The sequence below is a fragment of the Sciurus vulgaris genome (assembly GCF_902686455.1).
Source record: "Sciurus vulgaris genome assembly, chromosome: X".
In the NCBI taxonomy this organism is placed as follows: domain Eukaryota; kingdom Metazoa; phylum Chordata; class Mammalia; order Rodentia; family Sciuridae; genus Sciurus; species Sciurus vulgaris.
In genome coordinates this window covers 23,120,506-23,140,572 of record NC_136471.1, presented here as the reverse complement: position 1 = coordinate 23,140,572, position 20,067 = coordinate 23,120,506, and the positions used below count along the sequence as shown (strand labels likewise).

The 20,067-nt window shown below is 42.0% G+C and overlaps 1 protein-coding gene across 2 annotated transcripts in view; it reads right to left on the bottom strand.

Moving 5' to 3' along the window:
• Positions 1–19,123, bottom strand: part of ZDHHC9 (zDHHC palmitoyltransferase 9) — a 32,560-nt gene extending 13,437 nt beyond the window's left edge. The window contains exons 1-4 of one of the 2 annotated variants that reach the window (XM_079124644.1): positions 18,918–19,123; positions 17,032–17,333; positions 4,855–5,015; positions 899–1,057 (exon numbers count right to left, since the gene is read on the bottom strand). In XM_079124644.1, coding sequence (XP_078980770.1) covers positions 899–1,057; positions 4,855–5,015; positions 17,032–17,198 — 487 coding nt within the window. In that variant the 5' untranslated portion in view covers positions 17,199–17,333; positions 18,918–19,123. Of the gene's footprint in view, positions 1–898; positions 1,058–4,854; positions 5,016–17,031; positions 17,334–18,486; positions 18,642–18,917 lie in introns of those variants that run through there. The other variant, XM_079124645.1, reaches the window with a different exon arrangement.
• Positions 19,124–20,067: the final 944 nt, after the last annotated feature.

The window sequence follows — 20,067 nt, the reverse complement described above, 5'->3', positions numbered from 1 at the left end:
AAAAATGAAATGAGTTTTGATTTGTAGAATTCTATCCTACATATAGATTTCTACTATATAAAGCAATTTGCATTTCCCCACACTTTGGCTAAAGAATTGGCTAGTCAGAGGAAAGCAAGGACCTTGGAAATGCTGCATGACGTGCAGAATGTTGGAATTATGCCCAGTAATAATATCAACCTTATTACACATGTGCCTATCAATTAGCACATCACCTGTTTCTGATCTTTCCCAGGGTTCACCACATAGTAGGCAGTAAGTCACATACATATGGGTGGAACCCAAATGTATTATGTACACCTACACTGTCCACACTGCAGCAGCAGAAGAAAGAAAAAATGAGGGCTTTTTCCATCTGTTCCAGCTTTATCTTAGTTTATACAAAGGTACTTCACTATTTCCTCATCTGTTAAAGGGATAATACCAACTTTGGGGGTTATAAGTGCAGTACCTAGTGAATAGTAGGAACTTAATAAATGCTACCACCTTTCTTCTTGGGAATACTACTCTGACATAGGCCTTCCTTCCTCAATACTGCCCTCCAGTGGACAAGGATGTTCCTCCCCCTATGTAAGGTGGGCCCCACATGACATGGATCTAATGGAGGAAATCTAGATTTCAGAAACAGGTAAAGTTTATTTTCCTATTTACCAAAGAGGTTGGAGTTTTGTTTTGTTTGTTTTCACTTTAGACTAGAGGATATTTAAATTATGATTTGGTCTACACAAGTACAATCGATTTGCCTTTGTTCAGGAGCTTCTTTCCTATCTAAATCTATCTTGTTTCCCAGCTAAATTTATCTTCTCACCTCCATTGACTTTTCCCAAGAACTGATTACCCCGAGTCCCTTGTTCAATTCAGCCTTTTCCCCAGGCAATATCCCCTTAGTTTTACTCACCCACACAGTTGTCACAGATGCTGCAATGGGAGGCCCTGGGAGGCCGGAAGATCTTGCACGTATAACAGTATTTCAGTTTCACAATCTGGTTGTTTATCTGAAAATTCTTGATACGAGGGGGTGGTCGCTGGCCCTGGGGTACTGCACCATTGGTAGCTTCTGTAAATCAGTAAAGCCAGTTTAACTCCCTACTAGCCACTACTTAAGCACCAAATCTCACCATCTCTCCAAAAGCAGTGAGGATCATCAGAGGTTCCTTAGGTCCACTAAGGTGAGCATTTCCAGACAAAATTTCAACATCACACAGCGCTCCCCTACACCAAACTCCACTGAGCACCAGGCAATTTTGTTATGTACATGTGAAAGAGTTTCAAGTTTATTGTTGTTGTTTGTTTGATTGATTGATTACAAAGAAAAACGTTAATGGAAGGAAATGCAAAAAATATACAAAAACATCCAACTTCACTAATAATCAAATAAATAAAAATCAAAACACAAAGACAACATTTCCATGTGTTACATTAACAAATATCCAAAGGAATAAAAATACCCAGTGTAGGCAAAGGTGGGAAAAGGTCATTTTCATACCTTACCACTGAGCAACATGGAAACAGCTACCAAAATATTAAATATGTATACTCTTTGACCTAGCAATTCCACTAATAGGAGTTTGTCAAAATTACAAAGACAAATGCAAAAGATGTCCATACAAGATTTGCTGGGCATGGTGACACACACCTGTAATTCCAGAACTCGGAGGCTGAGGCAGAAGACTCACAAGTTTGAGGCTAGCCTCAGCAACATACCAAAGACTTAAAAAACTTAGCCAGACCCTGTCTCAAAATTAAAAATAAAAAGGACTCGGATGTGGCTCAGGGATAAAGCACCCCTGGGTTCAATCCCTGGTACAAAAAAATGATTTTTCAGAGTCCCTTTTGATAGTGAGAAACTCAGTAACCTCAATGTTACAATAGAAAGTTGGTTAAATAAATAAATGCACAGAATGGTATATTATGCAGCCATTTAAAACACTGTGGATGAATGGCAGCACAAGAAAATACAATATATTGTGAAATGAAAAATATATGCTAAAAATCTATAGGAATAAGATACTATCTTACAAGAATAAAATATATGCATAAAAAGATAGATAATAGAAAAACAATTACTAAGAATAATAATGCTTTTTAAAAAACACATAAATAAGGAAAAATAAAAATTCCTGACAGTCTCTCAATTCAGAGAGAGTCATACCTTTTGTAATATTTTCCTCTTCTATTAACAGATAAATAAACATTCATGACTTTTAAAAATTTGAGATCATATAAATGCAATTTTGTACTATGAATTATTACTTAACATAAAACTAGGAACACTTACCCAGGGTCATCAATTTTTTTCTAAAACATCATTAACAATATTCCATGATATGCATGTACTATGATTTATTTAACCATTTCATATTGTTAGGCATTTAAGTTGTCTCTGAGTTTAAACTATTTAAATGATACTGCATGAAAAAACTTAGAACTCTGTAGATGAAAGTTTCAATCTCCTTTGATCACTCAATCCTAGTCCACTTCTCAGTTCCCCAAGAATATATTCACGTGTTAAAATTAATTTCTAAAGCATAAAAGCATGCTGAAGTCTGAGCTGTAATATGTGAAGTTGCTAGCATTAAAATAGCTATATTCATATTAAAAAGAAAAATGATACACTAAAACTGCTTCTATAGTAATTTGTTTAAAATATCTGATTGTTTCCTTTAGCTAAACCCTTAGGGAACCCTTAATTACCAGGTCAAAGGGTATAAACTTTTAAAGCCTGTGTTACTTTTTGCCAAACTGCTTCCCAGACAGATTTATGAATTTCCATGCTGCCCATCCACAGCATATGAGAGTCCCTGTCTCGTTGTGCCCTTGCCATGCAGAATAATTCTAAAAACAGAATATTTTTCAATTCACTTTGATTTTAAAAATATCTGCCATATGGAACATTTTTCCTTTTTCTGCAGAGTGGGGTAGGTGCCGTGAAATCAAACAATAACAGTGTGTCACACGTCTTAAAAGGGTGGGGACAGCTATTCATTAGAGGATGATATAAGTGCCAGCATGCCACCTTAATATTCCTTTGCATATGCTTTACATGAGGGCACCTGGGAAACAGAGTTCATGGTTCACTCTTCCCAGGAGGAAAAGGAGTCACATGACTTCTCCCCCCAACACACACACACACACACACACACACACAGCATACCCAGTACAGGGCTGACTGTAAACTGACAAATACTTGCTAACATAAACATACACATCAACTAAAGAATGCACTCTTCCATCTGGAGAAACATGCTAAATGCAGAGGTCACAAAATAACAGCTTGAGTCTAGGCCCCAGGGCCAGTGACAGGGCAGAAAAGAGCTAACCTTGTTGCTGACTTGCTGCGAGATGCAAGAGACAAGTCAAGATACTGCCTTGACCCTCAGTTTCTCCATATGTGAATGGAAAGGGGAAATATAAGAGAATGACTGAGATGGGGGGAAAAAAAGCACTCACAACTCTCCCTCACTGTCTTGCTCTTTACTAATCCCAGTTCTACCCTCAGGTTTCCCAGAACTGCAATTGTGCCAACACACCTCATCTCTGCTTTCTTTCCACCATTCCCACCCTCACCTAACTCCTAGATAGTTCTAGCTCCTATGTGTGCAAATCAATTTCTCCTTAGCTCAACAAAAACAGGCTGGGTTTTTCAAAAAGAAATCCACTAAAAAGCTGGGGGCAAACATAGGTCAAAACAAATAAGAGTAATATAAAAGAATGGAAGCCTTGAAAGCAGCCTCAAAGAACTAAAGACTCGTCACAGGTTGGCACTCTACCAGCATGGCATAGCTTCTGAGGCTTACAAGTCCTGTGTCCCTTTCTTCTGCTCTATCTGGCTTAGATGCTGACTCAAGCTACCAAGTGCCAAACTTGAGAACCATTTAGGTAGTCAGAGCTGCTGGTCGGGTGGGCTCCCATTACCTCCCCAGTACTTGTACCGCAGACTTCTTTCCCGCTGTGAGCTCCCAGGATATCCCCTCTCTAGCCCTGGGATGTTCTGCTTCAATTCACAAAGCCATTCTGGCTCCTCATAGTGTAGCATATTAATCTCTGTCCCAAAGACTCTTCCTCTAAGTTGCAGACTGCACACTACTGAGCCTGCAATTGCTTCCTTTACCCCTCCTAGAATTCTTAGTGGTTCCTGGCACTACAGCTGCCCCCTCTCACCTCTGTATTTCCCTAAAGCAGGAATTCTTGGCCAGGGATTCTTTGGAAAATCTATGAATCCCTGAGATATATCCAAAATTATATATATGTACACATATAAAAATAGTTTAGCCAGGCACAGTGGTGCATGCCTGTAATCCCAGCGACTCAGGAGGCTGAGGCAGAAGGATCACAAGTTCAAAGCCAGTTTCAGCAACTTGGTAAGATCCTAAGCAACTTAGGGAGATCCTGTTTCTAAATAAAAAAATAAAAAGAACTGGGAATGTGGGTTCAGTGGTAGAGCACTCCAGGGTACAATCCCCAGTATCAAAAAAAAAAAAAAAAAAAAAGGATAGTTAATGGAGGAAGGTTTACAGCTTTTATCAAAAAAATAAATAAATAAAAAGCTAATGCTGGTAACCCCTGCCCCAAAAAGTAAAAAAAACATCCTCTTGGGGACAATACAGCCAGATCTTGGTAATAAATCCTTCCTGCAATGCAACCCAACATGGGGAAGACAAAGCATGTGACTTTAGATTCATGCTATACCTGCCTTACCAAATTCACAGGACGATCATGATCTCAGACTCAGAGTCTCAGAAAGAAAAGGCTAGAATAGCAGACCCTGAATCTGCAACAACTACTATGATTCCACTCCTTAATGAATAGGGCCACCCACTACATAGAAGTTTGCCATCTGGTTGGGAGACTCACCTATCTCCATTTCTATGAAAGCTGCTTCATCTGGTAGGGCACGAGGAATCACTCCAGGGTCACTGAAACTGGTCCTCAACAGTGTGGCCATGGAGAAAAGGAAGAGCATAGCAGCAAACACAGGGATGGCAGGAGATAGCTGAACAGCCAGGTAGCGACACCTGAAGAAAGCAAGCAATTCAACATTTAATTATACCTATTCTATGGTGATCTCCAATTGTAACAAGTATGTCAGTCTTGTCTCCACAACATCAGTAGTACCTCTTGAACAGGGACCATGCTATTTACTTCTCTTACTCTAAACACCTAATACATAGTATGAGTTCAACAAATACTCAGTTGATTGATGCTACCTATAGTCTCAAGGGACCTCCCTTATCCCTAAACTAACCTATGCCTCCCATCAACCTATTGGGAGCCATATTTCCTCTGCCTCAGCAAAGAATCACAACCACTAAGGACAGGAAAGCACCTGAATTTGGCTTTGCAAGCACCAAAGTTGATCCCACTCTGGGAATTTCCAGGGCTTTTGATGCCCACTCATCTGGCATTAGGTTTAAGCTTGATGAGGAGGGAGAGAAAGAGGACCAATCAGGAAGTAGGCTCACAGTGTCAGAGGGTATCTCAGCATGCTTCAAGACAATTGAAAAGATTCAGGGCTGCTGATGAGCTACAAATATTCATTCCTCAATTAGCTCAGCTAGTAGGTGATTAATGACCATCATCAAGTGAATAAGAAAATTGTATCTCCTTAGTGCCCCTTCCCAACAGCATATTCACTCCTCTCTTTCCTCATAATACACCTCTTCCTTTCTGCATATCTCAACTGTGCTCATCTTTCAGGTCCTGGTGACATTCCTGTCATCATTACAATTACAATTTATGAAGTACTCACCATATGCTGGGCACTGCACTAAGCTCTTTAAATACATACCTCATCCAATTCTCGCACTAAATCTATTTGATAGATGAAGAATTTAGAACTTAGAGAATCTTGCCTGCTCTAAAAGGCCTATGCTAAGCTCTTCTCTCCCTTCCCTACTCCCTGTACCTCACTGCCAGAGCCCTATATTATTTCCTGGCTGTTTCTCAGCATGTTGATTGTATCTCCCCCAATCAGACTTCATAAGAGCAAGAAACTGGTCTTACTGAACCAGAAACTCTTGGGTTTGACTCCTGGCTCTACCAGCTCCTACCTGGGTGAGTCAGTTAACTTCAGTCTCCTTATCAATAAAAGGAGGATAATAACAGTACTTCATTGGATCACCATGTGGATCAAATGCACTCACATAAAGTGCTTAGAGCTGCACTTGACATATGTAAATGCTAAATAAATGTCAACCATTAACATTATTTTGATGATTCTATATCTCCCACAACCCAATAACTGTAAGGAAAAAAAGAAGCTATCAATAAATACTTGTTGATCTGAACAGAATTTCAAATCAAATGAATGGGAATATCTGATGAGAGTTATCACTGGCCTATTTTTATTCTCCTCCTGAGGCACATTTCTCCTTGAAAAAAATATCTCGACTGGAGGCAGACTATAAGTGGATGAGCAAGGAGCAGAGGGAGAGCAGAGAAAGTAAGCTCAGGAAAAAGCTTAGCTCATCAGCATGGGGAGCAGGCAAGATGCAGTCCATTCAGGACATTTAATCCCAGGTTGTATATTCATGGCAGTTGCTGAACAACCCCTGTGAGGTCCGTCTCATGCCTCCCTGCCACACACACAACTGCATGGGGGATGCAAACCAACTGTCATATTAGGCAAGGTGGTTTGTGATGAAGGTAAACAAAAATATATATTGGATCTGGAATATGATTTTAGCGGCTTTTTTGTTTGTTTGTTTGCTTGCTTGTTTGTTTTTAACACAATCCTTGATCTGAGCTTGCCCCCCCCTTTTGGTACCAGGGATTGGACCCAGACGTACTTTACCACTGAGCTCAATCCTCAGTCCTTTTTATTTATTTTGAGACAGGGTCTCACTAAGTTGCTTAAGGTCTTGCTAAATTTCTGAGTCTGGCCTCAAACTCGTGATCCTCCTGCCTCAGCTTCCTGAGTCAACGAAATTACAGTTGTGTGCCACAATACCCAGTCTTAGCTTACTTTTGAATCATTTATATCCTTCTTCTAAAAGCCAACTGTAGGAAAAAATTGAGAACTGAAGGATCTAGCAGCTGAGTTCAGGGTAATTAAAGTTCATATATATATCACTAGTTTGTGGATTACTCTCCTCTCCATTGCTCCCCTTCACAGGAATACATAGTAATAAAAGTGAATTCAGAAATGAAGATCACTGCCACTAATATAAGACCCAAAGGACAGAGGAGAAGCATAAGGCTTTGTTTCATGAACAAGACAAGTGAAATCACCACACTAACAGAAAATAGCCATCTTCCTAGTCACTGCCCATCCCTAAGAATACTCCAAAAAACAAAGAAGTAATGTTCCAAGACTCCTACTACGAGTATATAGTCTCCAACAAAAGTCTTTTATAAAAAAGCAGAAGCTGGGAGGATTAGTGCACACATGTAATCCCAGTGACTCAAGAGGCTGAGGCAGGAGGATCGTAAGTTCAAGGCCAGCCTCAACATATTAGCATTAACAACTTATTGAGACCCTATCTCAAAATCAGAAATAAAAAGGGCTGTGTATGTAGCTGAGTAGAGCACCCCTTGGTTCAATATCCAATACAAAAAAAAGTATTGTTATAAGTCAAGCATGGTGCTGTAATCCCACCAAATTAGGAGGGCAAGGCAGGAGGATTGTAAGATGGAGGCCAGACCTGGCAACTTAGTGAGATCCTGTCTGAAAATAAAAAAAATATAAAGGACTGGCGATGTGGCTCAGTGGTAGAACACCCCTGGGTTCAATCCCTAGTACCAAACACACACACACACAGCAGAGCTAACTGATCAGCTACCAAAAGGAGTTTATTTCTTTTTATTAAAGGGAAATGGTGCAGAACAAGTGGAACAACCACCAAAAAAAAAAAAAAAAAATTCAAAGTTAACGCTGCTCCCCTGAACAGAAGGATCCAAGCTTAACAAAGTACGGTTCCAACACCTGCTTGTAGACCAGACAAAGGACAACTTAGATTTTGAATTATGCTATGCTATCAAGGATAAAGGTCTCTGTAATCTCCACACAGACTATCTTCTGCACCTGCTAAAACAATCCACTCTGTATGTCAACAACTGTACAACGGGCTCATTGTGTTGTTCTCCTCCAGAGATGAGGCTACTGGCAGCCAGTTGTCTCTAGTGAGTGGGTGTGGCCAGGAAGGCAGATGTGGAACCAGTAGGCTTTCTACTCCAAGTAAGAGGAAACTTCGAGAGGCAGCAGTGATTGTGAACTTCAACACATAGTGTCAGTTTTCAAAAATTGATTTTTAAAAACTACCTCCCTAAGCAAGGCATGGTAGCATGCACCTGTAGTCCCAGAAATTTGGGGAGCTGAGGTGGAGGATCACTTGAGCTCACAGGTTCAAGACCAGCCTGGTTAGGCATAGTGGTGCACAACTGTAATCCCGTGACTTGGGAGGCTGAGGCAGGAGGTTCACAAGTTCAAAGTCAGCCTCAACAACTAAGCAAGGCCCTAGGCAACTTGGCAAGACCTTGTCACAAAACGAAAAATAAAAAAGGGCTGGAGGGATAGGGAGGTAGCTCAATTGGCAGAGTGCTTGTCTCACATGCACAAGGCCCTGGTTCAATCTCTAGCACCATGAAAAAAGAGCTGGGAATGTGGCTCAGTGATTAAGCTCCTCTGGGTACCAAAAAAAAAAAAACTATGGTGGAAGGATTGAGGATATGTTGGTCAAAGAGCACAGAATTTCAGTTCGGAAGAATAAGTTCAAGAGATCCAATGCACATCATAGTGACTATAGTTAATAGTAATTATTGTATGCTTGAAAATTGCTAAGAGAGATTTGAAATGTTCTCATCACAAAAAGACAAGTATGTGAAATAATGTATATGTTAAATAGCTTGTTAGCCATTCCACAATGTATATATACATCAAAACAGCGTGTTTTCCACCATGAATATATATATAATTTGTATTTATCAATCAATGCCCCCCAGGTTAATCCCATAATTGCAGTAAACTGGAGGTTGGCCTCTGGCAAGAACAAACTATGTGAAGATTTGGTGGTAATTTCCAAAGGTAAGTGATGTTTGTGTATCTTCAAACATTATAAGTGATGTTTGTGTATCTTCAAACATCACTAATTTGTCTTAGAGAATGACCAGATTTGTCACCAATGAATTTAAGCTAATTGGTTTTGAAACCCCCTAGTACTTTCTTTCTATATCACTTCTTGGGAAAATAATATCCATACACTTATGGGAACAAAATTTTCCTTTGTTTTCCAAGTACTAAGAGGCCTTTCTCCCTCTAGAGGATTAGAAGTTCCAGTTATCCCTTGTGAATTTTATAAATGCAATCATGTCCCCAGTAAGTCTATATTTCTGCCACCTAAAGAGAAACATCATTTTAAGTCATTGTCTACCAACTTCTTGACTGGCCTCGGGCTTCCATACTGGGCTAGACAACTGGACTCCCATATGTCCCCATGGGCCACATGGTGGTACTGATCAGCAGTAACCAGCAGTGCCAGGCTGGGCTGGTACGTCATGTCCCATCCCCCACTCCTAGCATGCTAGTTCATTGAAGGGATGATGATAATGACACAGACTTCGATTCACATGCAAAACTCAAAAGAGATTCATGAGTGGAGCTGGTAAAGAGACCAAACAGATTCCATGGCAGGGCTATGCCTTACAGACTGGCAGCTTGAATTGGTATTCTATATAATATTCTGCTTCTAAGTCTCCCTAATAGCTTCCTTGCTATGATTTTTATGGTTTGTGTGTTCTTTTATCAGTGCAATCATTCAGTCAAATATCTATTGGTTCAACAAAGGAAGAACAAGAGAAATAGGAGTTAATTTTGTTGGGGAAAACATAAGTAACATATGAAACAACTAAAAAATTAAGACCAAAAACAAAGTGTTGGAATGGTGATTCAGACTCAAAAGACTGTAAGTGGTCTGAAAAGAGCTCTCTTTGGGGAGCTGGGTCTGCCTAAAACTGCTCCGATAACAGTTATTAAGGATGGCTTTAAAGAAAAGCTGTCCTTGGAACATCAGGTAAGACCCAAGATCAGAGACCCATGATGCCTTTGGTTCAACACGATAGGAATAAGCCTTTGTTATAAGTCCTCCCTGATATGGATAGAGGGCTGTTTTCTTACTTACAATCTACCTGCTCTAGACTGAATGTTAATATACCCACAAAATTCAAGTTGAAATCTTAACTTCCAATGTGATGGTATTCGGAGGTAGAGTGGGCCTTTGGTAGATGTTTGGTCTCCTAAGGCTCCACTCTCATGAATGGGATCAGTGCCCTTTATAAAAGAGACTCTGGAGGACCCTTTTACCCTTTCTGCAATGTGAGAACACAAGAGGACAGCCATCTATGAACCTGGAAGCCGACTTTCACCAAACACCAAATCTACCCAGTGCTTTGATCTAGAACTCTTGCAACCTCCAGAACTGTAAGACATAACTTTCTGTTGCTTACCAACCACCCAGTCTATGATAGTTTGTTACAATGGCCCAAAACAGACTAAGAGTCTACCTCTAAAGCATGATAAACATGTAGAACCACCTGTAAGACAGTTTAAAAGTTCTTATGACAGTCTGTTGAGAAGGAAAAAGTTTACTTTAACACTAAAAACAAAATTTGAAATCAGCTTCCTCATGTAATGCTATGTGAAGGCCAGAAGAAAAGGCATAACCCTCTTTTGCTCCAGTAGCAATGCAGAAAATTAACCAAACAGGCATTTTTACTTCTGAAGTGATAAGCTGTCTTCTTGCGGAGGTGGTTTAAAATCTGTATCCAAGCAAATCTATTCAGTAGTTTCCAAATTCCAGTTATAATAACAAATTTCAAATTTTAATTATAATATACCCCTCCTTAAGAATTAAGAACAACTTCTTCCTTGCTGCCAACTATATTAAGCCCCAAATTCCACAGGCCTGTATTCTAAGGTTTTCTATTAACTGGCCTTCTCTAATCATCATCATGAGACCTCTATCTTCTCATTGCTCCATTCCAAAAACATCCCTCTAATTACCATGAATTAGCTAGCTTCTTGCTATTGCAAGAAGCATGAGGTGTCTCATTTTTTTCTTAAACAGAATACTGGTTCTGGCATATCTGAGGAGGAAGATTTAGGATGTCTCTTCTTTCCCTCAATAAACATCTTAACCAATGTCAGCATGCTTGGGGACATCCCTGTTCTTTGTGCTTCCTTTTCCCAAAATAGAGGTTCACTATACTCAATTAAGACTCATTCTCAAAAGATGGGAGAGGTATTCAATGGAGATTGACGGTATGAAATTTATTACCACAAAGGTAGAAGAAGCTGAAAATTTTCACAGGAACTCTTGAATGAAGGGAACATTAAAAAACTGTTAAAGGAAAGCAAACCCTTCAGGAGACCTAACCCAACCCTTCCTCAGGGAGCATGCTTTATCAGGAGTAATTTTAGCTAAGTATTTTAACAGATTAATATCAAAGAGGCCGCTTCTTTCTAAAACTGTCATTTGATTGGCCAAATCACAAATAGAATCCTAGGCTAGATGAAGCACAAGACTGACCTCCATAGAGTTATTCTCTAGGGAATGCTCTCTTGGCTAGAAACCAGAGTAAAGTCACACATCCCTCTTCCCAATCTCACCTAAAGATACTCTTTAGGAACCTGGGCCTTGTCACTATAGGCATGTGCCACGTCAAGTTTGGCTCTGGTCTCTACAGTCCTGTTTCCTCAAACCTGCAACTATGTATTCTCATAAGATCTGTTTTTCTGTTGCATCTGTTCACAAGGACATGGTGCCCCTTTCATCAGGATCACCCACATAGTAACAAGGTAGGGAGAACACACTGCTCAATTTTTCTCCAAGTCATCTTCATCCTGGCAGCAGGACCTAGGAGCAGCCACAGAGGTGATGATCCCTCATTAACTCACAAAGCTCCTTACATTGTAAGTTCCCATTTAGAGATGGGCCACTGGTTCCTGCAAGGCTACCTGAAGGCCATGCTGAAATGCTGTCAGTTTTCCACAAAGATGCTTCCATTTTCTGGGAGTATGAGCTTGGGAGGCCCAAATAACCTAGATAACACACACACTAGTGGGCAAGAACCCAGAATATGCTGCTCTAGCATTTGGCACCATGCACAGCTTTAATAATGTGAATACCTTTAGGATCCCATAGCCAAAAGGTGACCATGAGTTGAAAGGTAGTATCATACAGAGACACTGCTTGGTCAACTGGTGAAGTAACCTCACTTCTGTGAACCTGGTTTCCTCACTCACAAAAAAATGCAGAGTATCTCCAAAGTCCTTTCCATCTCTACCATCCTGTGATTCTGTGAGTTAAGACTGTTAAATTTTAAGTATATACAGACTGTATTCATTCAGCAACATTTATTGACTATCTACTTATAGAAAGCCTAGTGAAGGACATTGTGGGGGCTACACAGACATAGGAGATAGTTCCTGACCCTGAAAGAGCTCCCCTCTATCTTTGGAGGACAAAGGAAAAATATAATCACCATAGAATTCAGAAATATAAGAAATGTCAGGGGCTGGGGAGATAGCTCAGTCAGTAGAGTGCTTGCCTTGCAAGCACAAGGCCCTAGGTTTGATCCCCAGCACAAAAAAAAAAAAAAAAAAAAAAAAAAAAAAAAAAAGAAAGAAATGTCACGTGATTTTTTGTTACAATTAAAAGAGCTTGAAAGAGGGGTAGAATTTGGATGGGCTAGGAGATTAATAAGCAGTGTTACAAAGCTTTATTCAGTTCATCCAAGTCAATGACTCCTCTGCCAATATGTACATCATAAGCATCAATGGGGACCAGTCCAAGAGAAACTGGTCTGATGGCACCTTAATATGATTTCCTCCATACATGACAAAGTGAAAACATCAACACTGATCATAGTAGCCAATTGCTTCTATTTCAGGGGTCAAGGGTCACATAGTCATTCTTGCCACAAGAAAGTCTGGGGACCTTGGATGTACTAGAGGTCTGGTTACAAAGTTCAAAGAGAAAGCCAGGCAGCTAATTCCAGAAGACTGTGCTTGGTTCTTTCCCAAGGATAAAAACTTTTTTTGTGTGTGTATACCAGGAATTGAACTCAGGGGCACTTAACCACTGAGCTACATTCCCAGTCCTTTTAATTTTTATTATTATTTTTTTATTTTGAGACAGAGTCTTGCTAAGTTGCTTAGGGCCTCATTAAATTGCTGAGGCTGGCCCCAAACTTGCAATCCTCCTGCCTCAGCCTCCGAGTCACTAGGATTACAGGTATGCACCTCCACGCCTGGCCCAAGGATCATACTTTATCAGGAAGTTGAGTATGCCCAAATACTACAATAATTTTTCAGTAGGTGGACAGCTCACAAGTTGTTGGTGTCATTCCACTACAGTGTCCTGACACTCTAAGACAAACCAGTGGCTATGTGTTCACCACACAAGCTAGACAAGGTTTGAACAGAAAAGACTGAAAATGGTTCCTGTGCTCAAAGCTGAAACTGGCACACACACTCACAATTCCTCAATACCTCACCCCCTGAGAATTAATTAGGAAATCCATCTTCTTCAAGCATTGTACAATTTTCACTCTGCTTTTAAATTTAAATACATTTACCAAGAATACAACTACATTTAAATACAGCTACCTACTGGTAATCTACACTCTGCTTTTGTGTGTATTTGAATCTTCCAGTCTCTGAGTTATATGCAATTTCAGGTTCTTAGAGTTGCAAGAGGTTTAGTGATTATGCAGTCCAATTTCCCTGAGGGATGGCCATCCAGCTTCTTCAGAAATACTTCTAACAATACAAAGCTCACTGGCTCCCAGGTGAACGAACTTTTTTCTGTTTTGTTTTGTTTTGTTTTGTTTTATATATTCAACCTTCTGTCTTTCCACTGAAAATTATAGCTCTCTTCTTTGAAAAGTCAAGGTCCATAAAAGCAAAATCTAAAAATACAGTGGTAGAGCACTTGCCTTGCATGTGTTGAGGCACTGGGTTCGATCCTCAGCACCACATAAAAATAAATAAATAAAATAAAGGTATTGTGTCCATCCGCAACTAAAAAAAAATTTAATCCTAAAAATACAAAACTATCTACTACTAACCAATACTGTACCTTTTTCATTAAAGGGCACCCATGTGCCCAACCAGACTTTTCAAGCCATCTGACTGACCCAGGGTTGTGCCACAGGCAGCCATAAATCAACTCACACTTTTTCCTAAGCACTTGCTACACAGCAGGTCTGTGTAACTAAAATGCACATACAGATGTGTTCCAAGATCTGAACTATCTCCACAAGGCAAAAATGCAGCTGTCAGAGGATATGGAATCTATGCTCCTAGACAATTTAAGAATGAAAACAGACAGTCATTCATCTATTCAAAAACCCTCACCTGCCTGAAGGCAGGAAACTAGTTCAGCTAATTTCCTGATATCTCACTGAGTTCTAACACTGACAATAAAATCCATATTCTATCCCCAAAACTCTACCCTCCACTAAGTGGCTGATAGTAAATTATAGACTCAAAAGAAAAGGTCAACCAAAGAGACTTCGTTTCTCAGAAGCATGCCAGTGTGCCTTGTACAGCCTGTCACTGGCTAAGTAAAAAGCAGCCACCACCTACAGCATCTGTATGTCACACACATACACATTCAAATGCAGATTCTACCATTCTCAGTTAAAAGAATTTATCCTCAGGATCCTCTCAACTATGGTCAGATTTATACTTCCCCATTCCACTTTTCAGCTAACACAATAACTTCCTTCTGTCCTCCCTATTCCAGCCCTACCTTCAAAATATTTACTCTTTCATGCAGACAGCTGGAACTCAGAACACTTTTGCAAAAAAACCACACCCTTCCTATATATAGAAAAAACACAAGAAATAACTTGTAAGCAGTCGGGTGCAGTGGTCCATGCCTGTAATCCTAGCAACTCAGGAGCCTGACAGGAGGATCGCAAGTTCAAGACCAGCCTCAGCAAACTTAGTGAGACCCTGATTCAAAATAAAAAATAAAAAGGGCCGGGGATGTAGTTCAGTTGTAAAGCACTTTTGAGTTCAATCCCCAGTACCCACCCCCCAAAAAAAGAAAGAACTTGCAGAGGAAAGTTGTCTTGGAAGAAAATTTGACCTGCCTCTGTCAAATAGTAACTTGGCTAATTACACACTTCATCCCATAGGCAGTTTTCTTCAGAGGCCCAGGCCTAAGTGGAACAGATGTTAGTCAGAATCTCTCAATGGCTCCCAGATACAAAAGGAGCCAAACAGCAATGGCTTCAAATTCCAAGTTCCCCTGGCCAGTCAAACCAAAAGTTTCCTGAACCCAGAGCTACCAACTCATTCAGAGCCTGGAAGCAAATCTCATCAGTATCATGAATGATTCCAATCATAAAAATTTAACCAAAGAGGTAGGGGGGACAAAAAGAGAGAGAATCACAGTAGAGTTCAGTTCTGCCCTTCCAAAAAGAAGCAAGGCAGGAATAAGTCAAGGAAACTTGAGAGAACAATGAGAAGAATGAAAACAAATTGTTTCGCATTGTGCATATGCCTGTCCAGCTATACATGCTCACTCATACCACACATAAGCATGTGGTGTATGCACACGGGCATTCACACATTCAGTCATGAAACTCAGACTGGAAAGCAGCTAAGAAACCCTCAGCAACCTGCCGATTTCACCAAACACTCCACAAAGTCAGCAGCAAAAGCAATAGTAAAAGGACCTTTAACTAAGAGTGCCTCTGACCTTACTTCCACAGCCCTTTATAAACTGGGGCCCCTCTCCCTGTTGCTATTACTCAAGCCAGATGTAATCATCAAAAAGTCTGGCAAAAGTCCCCAAATACTCTGGATGCACTGGGAAAGCCTATAGCCCATAGAGAGGGACAAAAATGAGCCCCAAGGGACCAGAGTTCACTTTAATTACCCACAAAGCCTGGCCAAGGAGCCCCCTTCCTATATCCCCTGGCCACACCCCAACATGGGAGCTCCATTTCCAGATCACCCACATATATGAAGCACACCAGGCTCCCATCAGGTATAGCTCTCAGTCAATACACACACCTCCAGTTCCTCGAGGCCTTCCTTACAGTAATCTCAAAACAATTAACACTACTCTCATCCCTAGAGTGTAGAGCATTCTCAGCATACCCAGTAGTCATGCCACAGTGCCCTAGAATCCAACTGGCCACCTCCCTAGAGAAGTGACCTACACAGACTTCAAACAGTAGCTCTAGTACTAGCTATTACATCACAGAAAAAAAAATAACTCCAAGAGTGGTGTCTGTCATACAAAGAATAGAGAGTGTGTACACTGAGCAATTTTGAGGGAAACAAAGAGTAACTCACTTTTTTTTTTTTTCTTTTGGTACTGGGGGCTTGAACTCAGGGGCACTCAACCATTGAGCCACACCCCCAGCCCTGTTTCGTATTTTATTTAGAGACACAGTCTCACTGAATTGCTTAATTTGAACTTGCAATTCTCCTGCTTCAGCCTCCTGATCCACTGGGATTACAGGCTTGTGCCACCGTGCCTAGCCAGAGTAACTCACTTTTAAGAAGCACCTATGTGCCATGTCCCCAGCTTGTTTATGGTACTACTGGGCCTGAAATCAATCTTCAGTGAACTGGAGATCCCAATACAGTTGGCTTTTCCATTTACCAACCAATTGAGAACTGAGATTCTAAGGAAATAGGACTAGAATAAAGGTCAAGTGTTGCTGGATGGTATTATAATAATGAGGGCTACCCCTCGACTTGAGAAGAGTGGAAAGGAAGCAGTTTGTCACCAAACTCTTGTCATTGAAAGAGGGAGGTATCACCCTTATTCCCAAATTTGTCAGGGGTAGCCCCAAATCAATGCTATAAAATTGGTATCAAAGGTCTTAGTCTTTATAGGAAGCACATACTCTGCTATAACCACAAAGCAATGAATTCAGTTGGTATCAACTATAGACATTGTTCAAGAAGACAGTAAAAGTCATCCAAGGACTGGCATCAAACTACTCAGAAAGAAGGCTCCTCCCCTGGACCCAAAGCAATCATAATTAGGCAACTCAATGGAAACTCACTCGAAAGCAAAGAAGAGTGTGCAGGTCCCCAGGATGAGGAAGAGGGTCAAGTAGAAAATGCCCTTTTGCCGGGCCATCATGACCCGGCCATCACAGCAAAAGGTGTTCCTGCCTGGGAGTTTCTCCCATTTCCGTGTCACCTTCTTTCTCACCACCATCACAGACATGATTGGAATTCCTGGTCCAAAATGGGCTTTGTGATTACACGAGAGAAGAAACGGAGGCTGAGACCAGCTTCAAAATCACGTTGCCTGCTATTGCTGCTGCTGGGTCAAACATCATCAAAAATCCAATTTCTAGCCCTAAGAAAAAGCACAAAAAGGAAAAAAAATGAGGTAAGAATGAGAAAATGCATATTAACCCTCCTTTCCCAGAGGCAGAGAGGTGAACACTGACCAAAGAAGTGGGGATGGGGGAAGTTCCCTTCCAGCCTACGTTTGTCCTTTAAAAGGAGAAACAAGTAAAAGTTCTCCCAAAACAGAAGTGGGCCAGCATTTCTTAAACCATATGCTTCCAAACTAATACTGCTTAATTGATAATCATGGAACTTTGGAACAAAAAGGATTTTATATGTGGTAACCCTGATTATTTGTAAATGAGTAAACTGAGGACCAGAGAGGAAACAACTTATCCAAGATCACAGCAGCAAAGCTGAAACAAGAAAACAGGCTTGATGACTTCTAGTCCAGGACACTTTCTACTATTCCACAATGTTCTTTAATATTCATTAAGAGGACTCTAAAAATAATAGTAGAGTTTCTGTCCTTAAGGGGCCATTCCCGTCCCTCCTCCACTCCTTCACCTTCTTCAGTTAGCCACTCAAATATGAATCACACCAGGGAATAAGTCACCCTCTGGCAGGGCCAGGAGGTTCTGGACACTCTGTACACATACACACATTGTATTTACACAAAACAGATTTCCCCTCATCGGACCCTTTGTAACTTCCTGAGTCCGGGAAATGAAATAATCTTGCTGGTCTAGCCTAACATTTGTGGGAATCTTAATGAAACCACATTACAGAACTATAGGTGAAAGGCCGACTCAAGCAGGAGAGATTCTAGAATGGTTGGCAACTGAGATGGGTGGTTGTGGGGGGAGGCTGCTGAGACAAGTCATAAGGACGCTTTCTGGGACATTTCTTAAGTACCATCTCTGCTCAGCATCCTGAAACCCCAGGCCTAGCCTTTCTCGGCCACTGCCATCCTCCTCTTCTCAGGTGTGGGGCTGTGGCCTCTATTTACTGACACGACGTGCCCCACGCAGGCAAGAATAAGGCGGAAGCCTGCAGTCCCACTGACTGAGAAACAACCAACTCGAGATCATTCCCGGACTGGAGAGGGCAAAGGTCCAAAAAGGTACTAAGAGGTGAGCCGAGAAATGAGAAGGCATAGGCTTGAGAAAGGGGAGGGGGCACCAGAGGTGCACAGAGCACTTCCTTTGTGTAAAACTAACCTGGAAAACAATCTCCTCCTGATAAACCGGCCCAGCAGGAGGAGAGAGACCAGGAAGGAGAACCCGGCCTGGGAGAACAAAGATCAAAATCCGTCGGGAAGCAGCAACCAGCCCACTAACCGAGCGTCTGAGGCCCGAGTCCGGGGCCGGGCCGCGGGCGCGGCCTCGGGAGGCCCGCCCTGCCTCTGCCACGCAGCGGACCACCGCCCCAGGCAGGTTGGGACGCGCGCCACATCCACACGCACACGCATCCGCACACTCGTACACACTCACACACGCCCCGCCACGTGTAGTCACCCCGGACCAGGGGCTTGGCGGCTGTCGAGTTGAGAAGGGCGGTGCCAATGTCCCCACGCCCCGCTACATCTGAAGGGGAGGCAGCCCATCATGCAAGCCGAGTCCAGGAGACCCCCACCCCCACCCCTTGTTACCTGAACGAGAGAGACCGAACTCGGCCAGCTACTGAGGGCAGGAAGTGCACTGTCCCAAGGGACCGCGTCGGCCGCCAAAGGTGGCAGCGAGTTTTCCTCCCTGGCTGGGAGGCTGCCTCCTCCTGACAAGGGGCCCCAATAGTCGGGGCCCTAAACCAGCTGTGGCAACCGCCCACCGCTGGCCAAATGGAACGCTCCTCACGTCACCAGGTCGCTCCAGTAGTTGCTCGCCCTCCATTGGCTAAACAGCCTCAGCACCTCCGCCCCTGACGCTCCTTCCAAGCACTGCCATTGGCTATTCCTGACGCCACTCGACGGTGCCTCCGCCCACTCCCCCACCCATCTCCCTGCTACATGCCCACCTGCCAAGCCGCTGCCAAGCCGCTGCCAACCTCTTTGGGGTCCGAGCGCCAGTCTTTGAAGTGTTGCAGTCTATTAACATAGTTACCCAAAGACATAGGCGAAGGGTAGTGCCGATGGGACAGAGAGGGGCGGGAACCAGCCTCCCCCCCACTTACACGCAGGGTGAGATACTGAAGCCAACATTAGCTCACAGATCCGGATGCTCACCCCGAACTAGGTCCGCCCTGGGCCTCCCCAGTCCTATTCACATTTAAAATCAACCATAACTCCGGGTTTTACTCTTCGTCGTCAGAAAGACGAGTCTTCCTCCTCCCAAGTCCCATTCAGTAGTCAGGCACCCTGGCTAGCATTTCTAATTCTTTCAGAACAAAACAAACATAAAAATGAAGTTGAAAGGGATAACTGTCCTCAAGAACACAGTATCATTTTTACAGTACCAAAAAACGATGCATTGACATTAAGGGACATAGAGAAATTCCACTAAGATGACAAATTCTTCCAGGTAAATAATGAAGGGTGCCAAAAATGTTGTAAATTTCTATTAGATTTGAAGAGTTTATGATAATTAAGGGGGAATCCAAGGCAGAATTTCTACTCAACCAACCAGATTGATTCTTTCCTTCTGCCACTCTCCTCTGCAGATACTGCCACCATGAGCCACTGCTACCATCCTAGTGAGTCACATCCTGTAGAAGTTTGAGATTGGAGTGGGGAAAAGAGTTGAGAACCATAATATTATTTTATAGTGTGGACTTTACAAAGCATCAGGTCTCTTTCCGCCAGACTG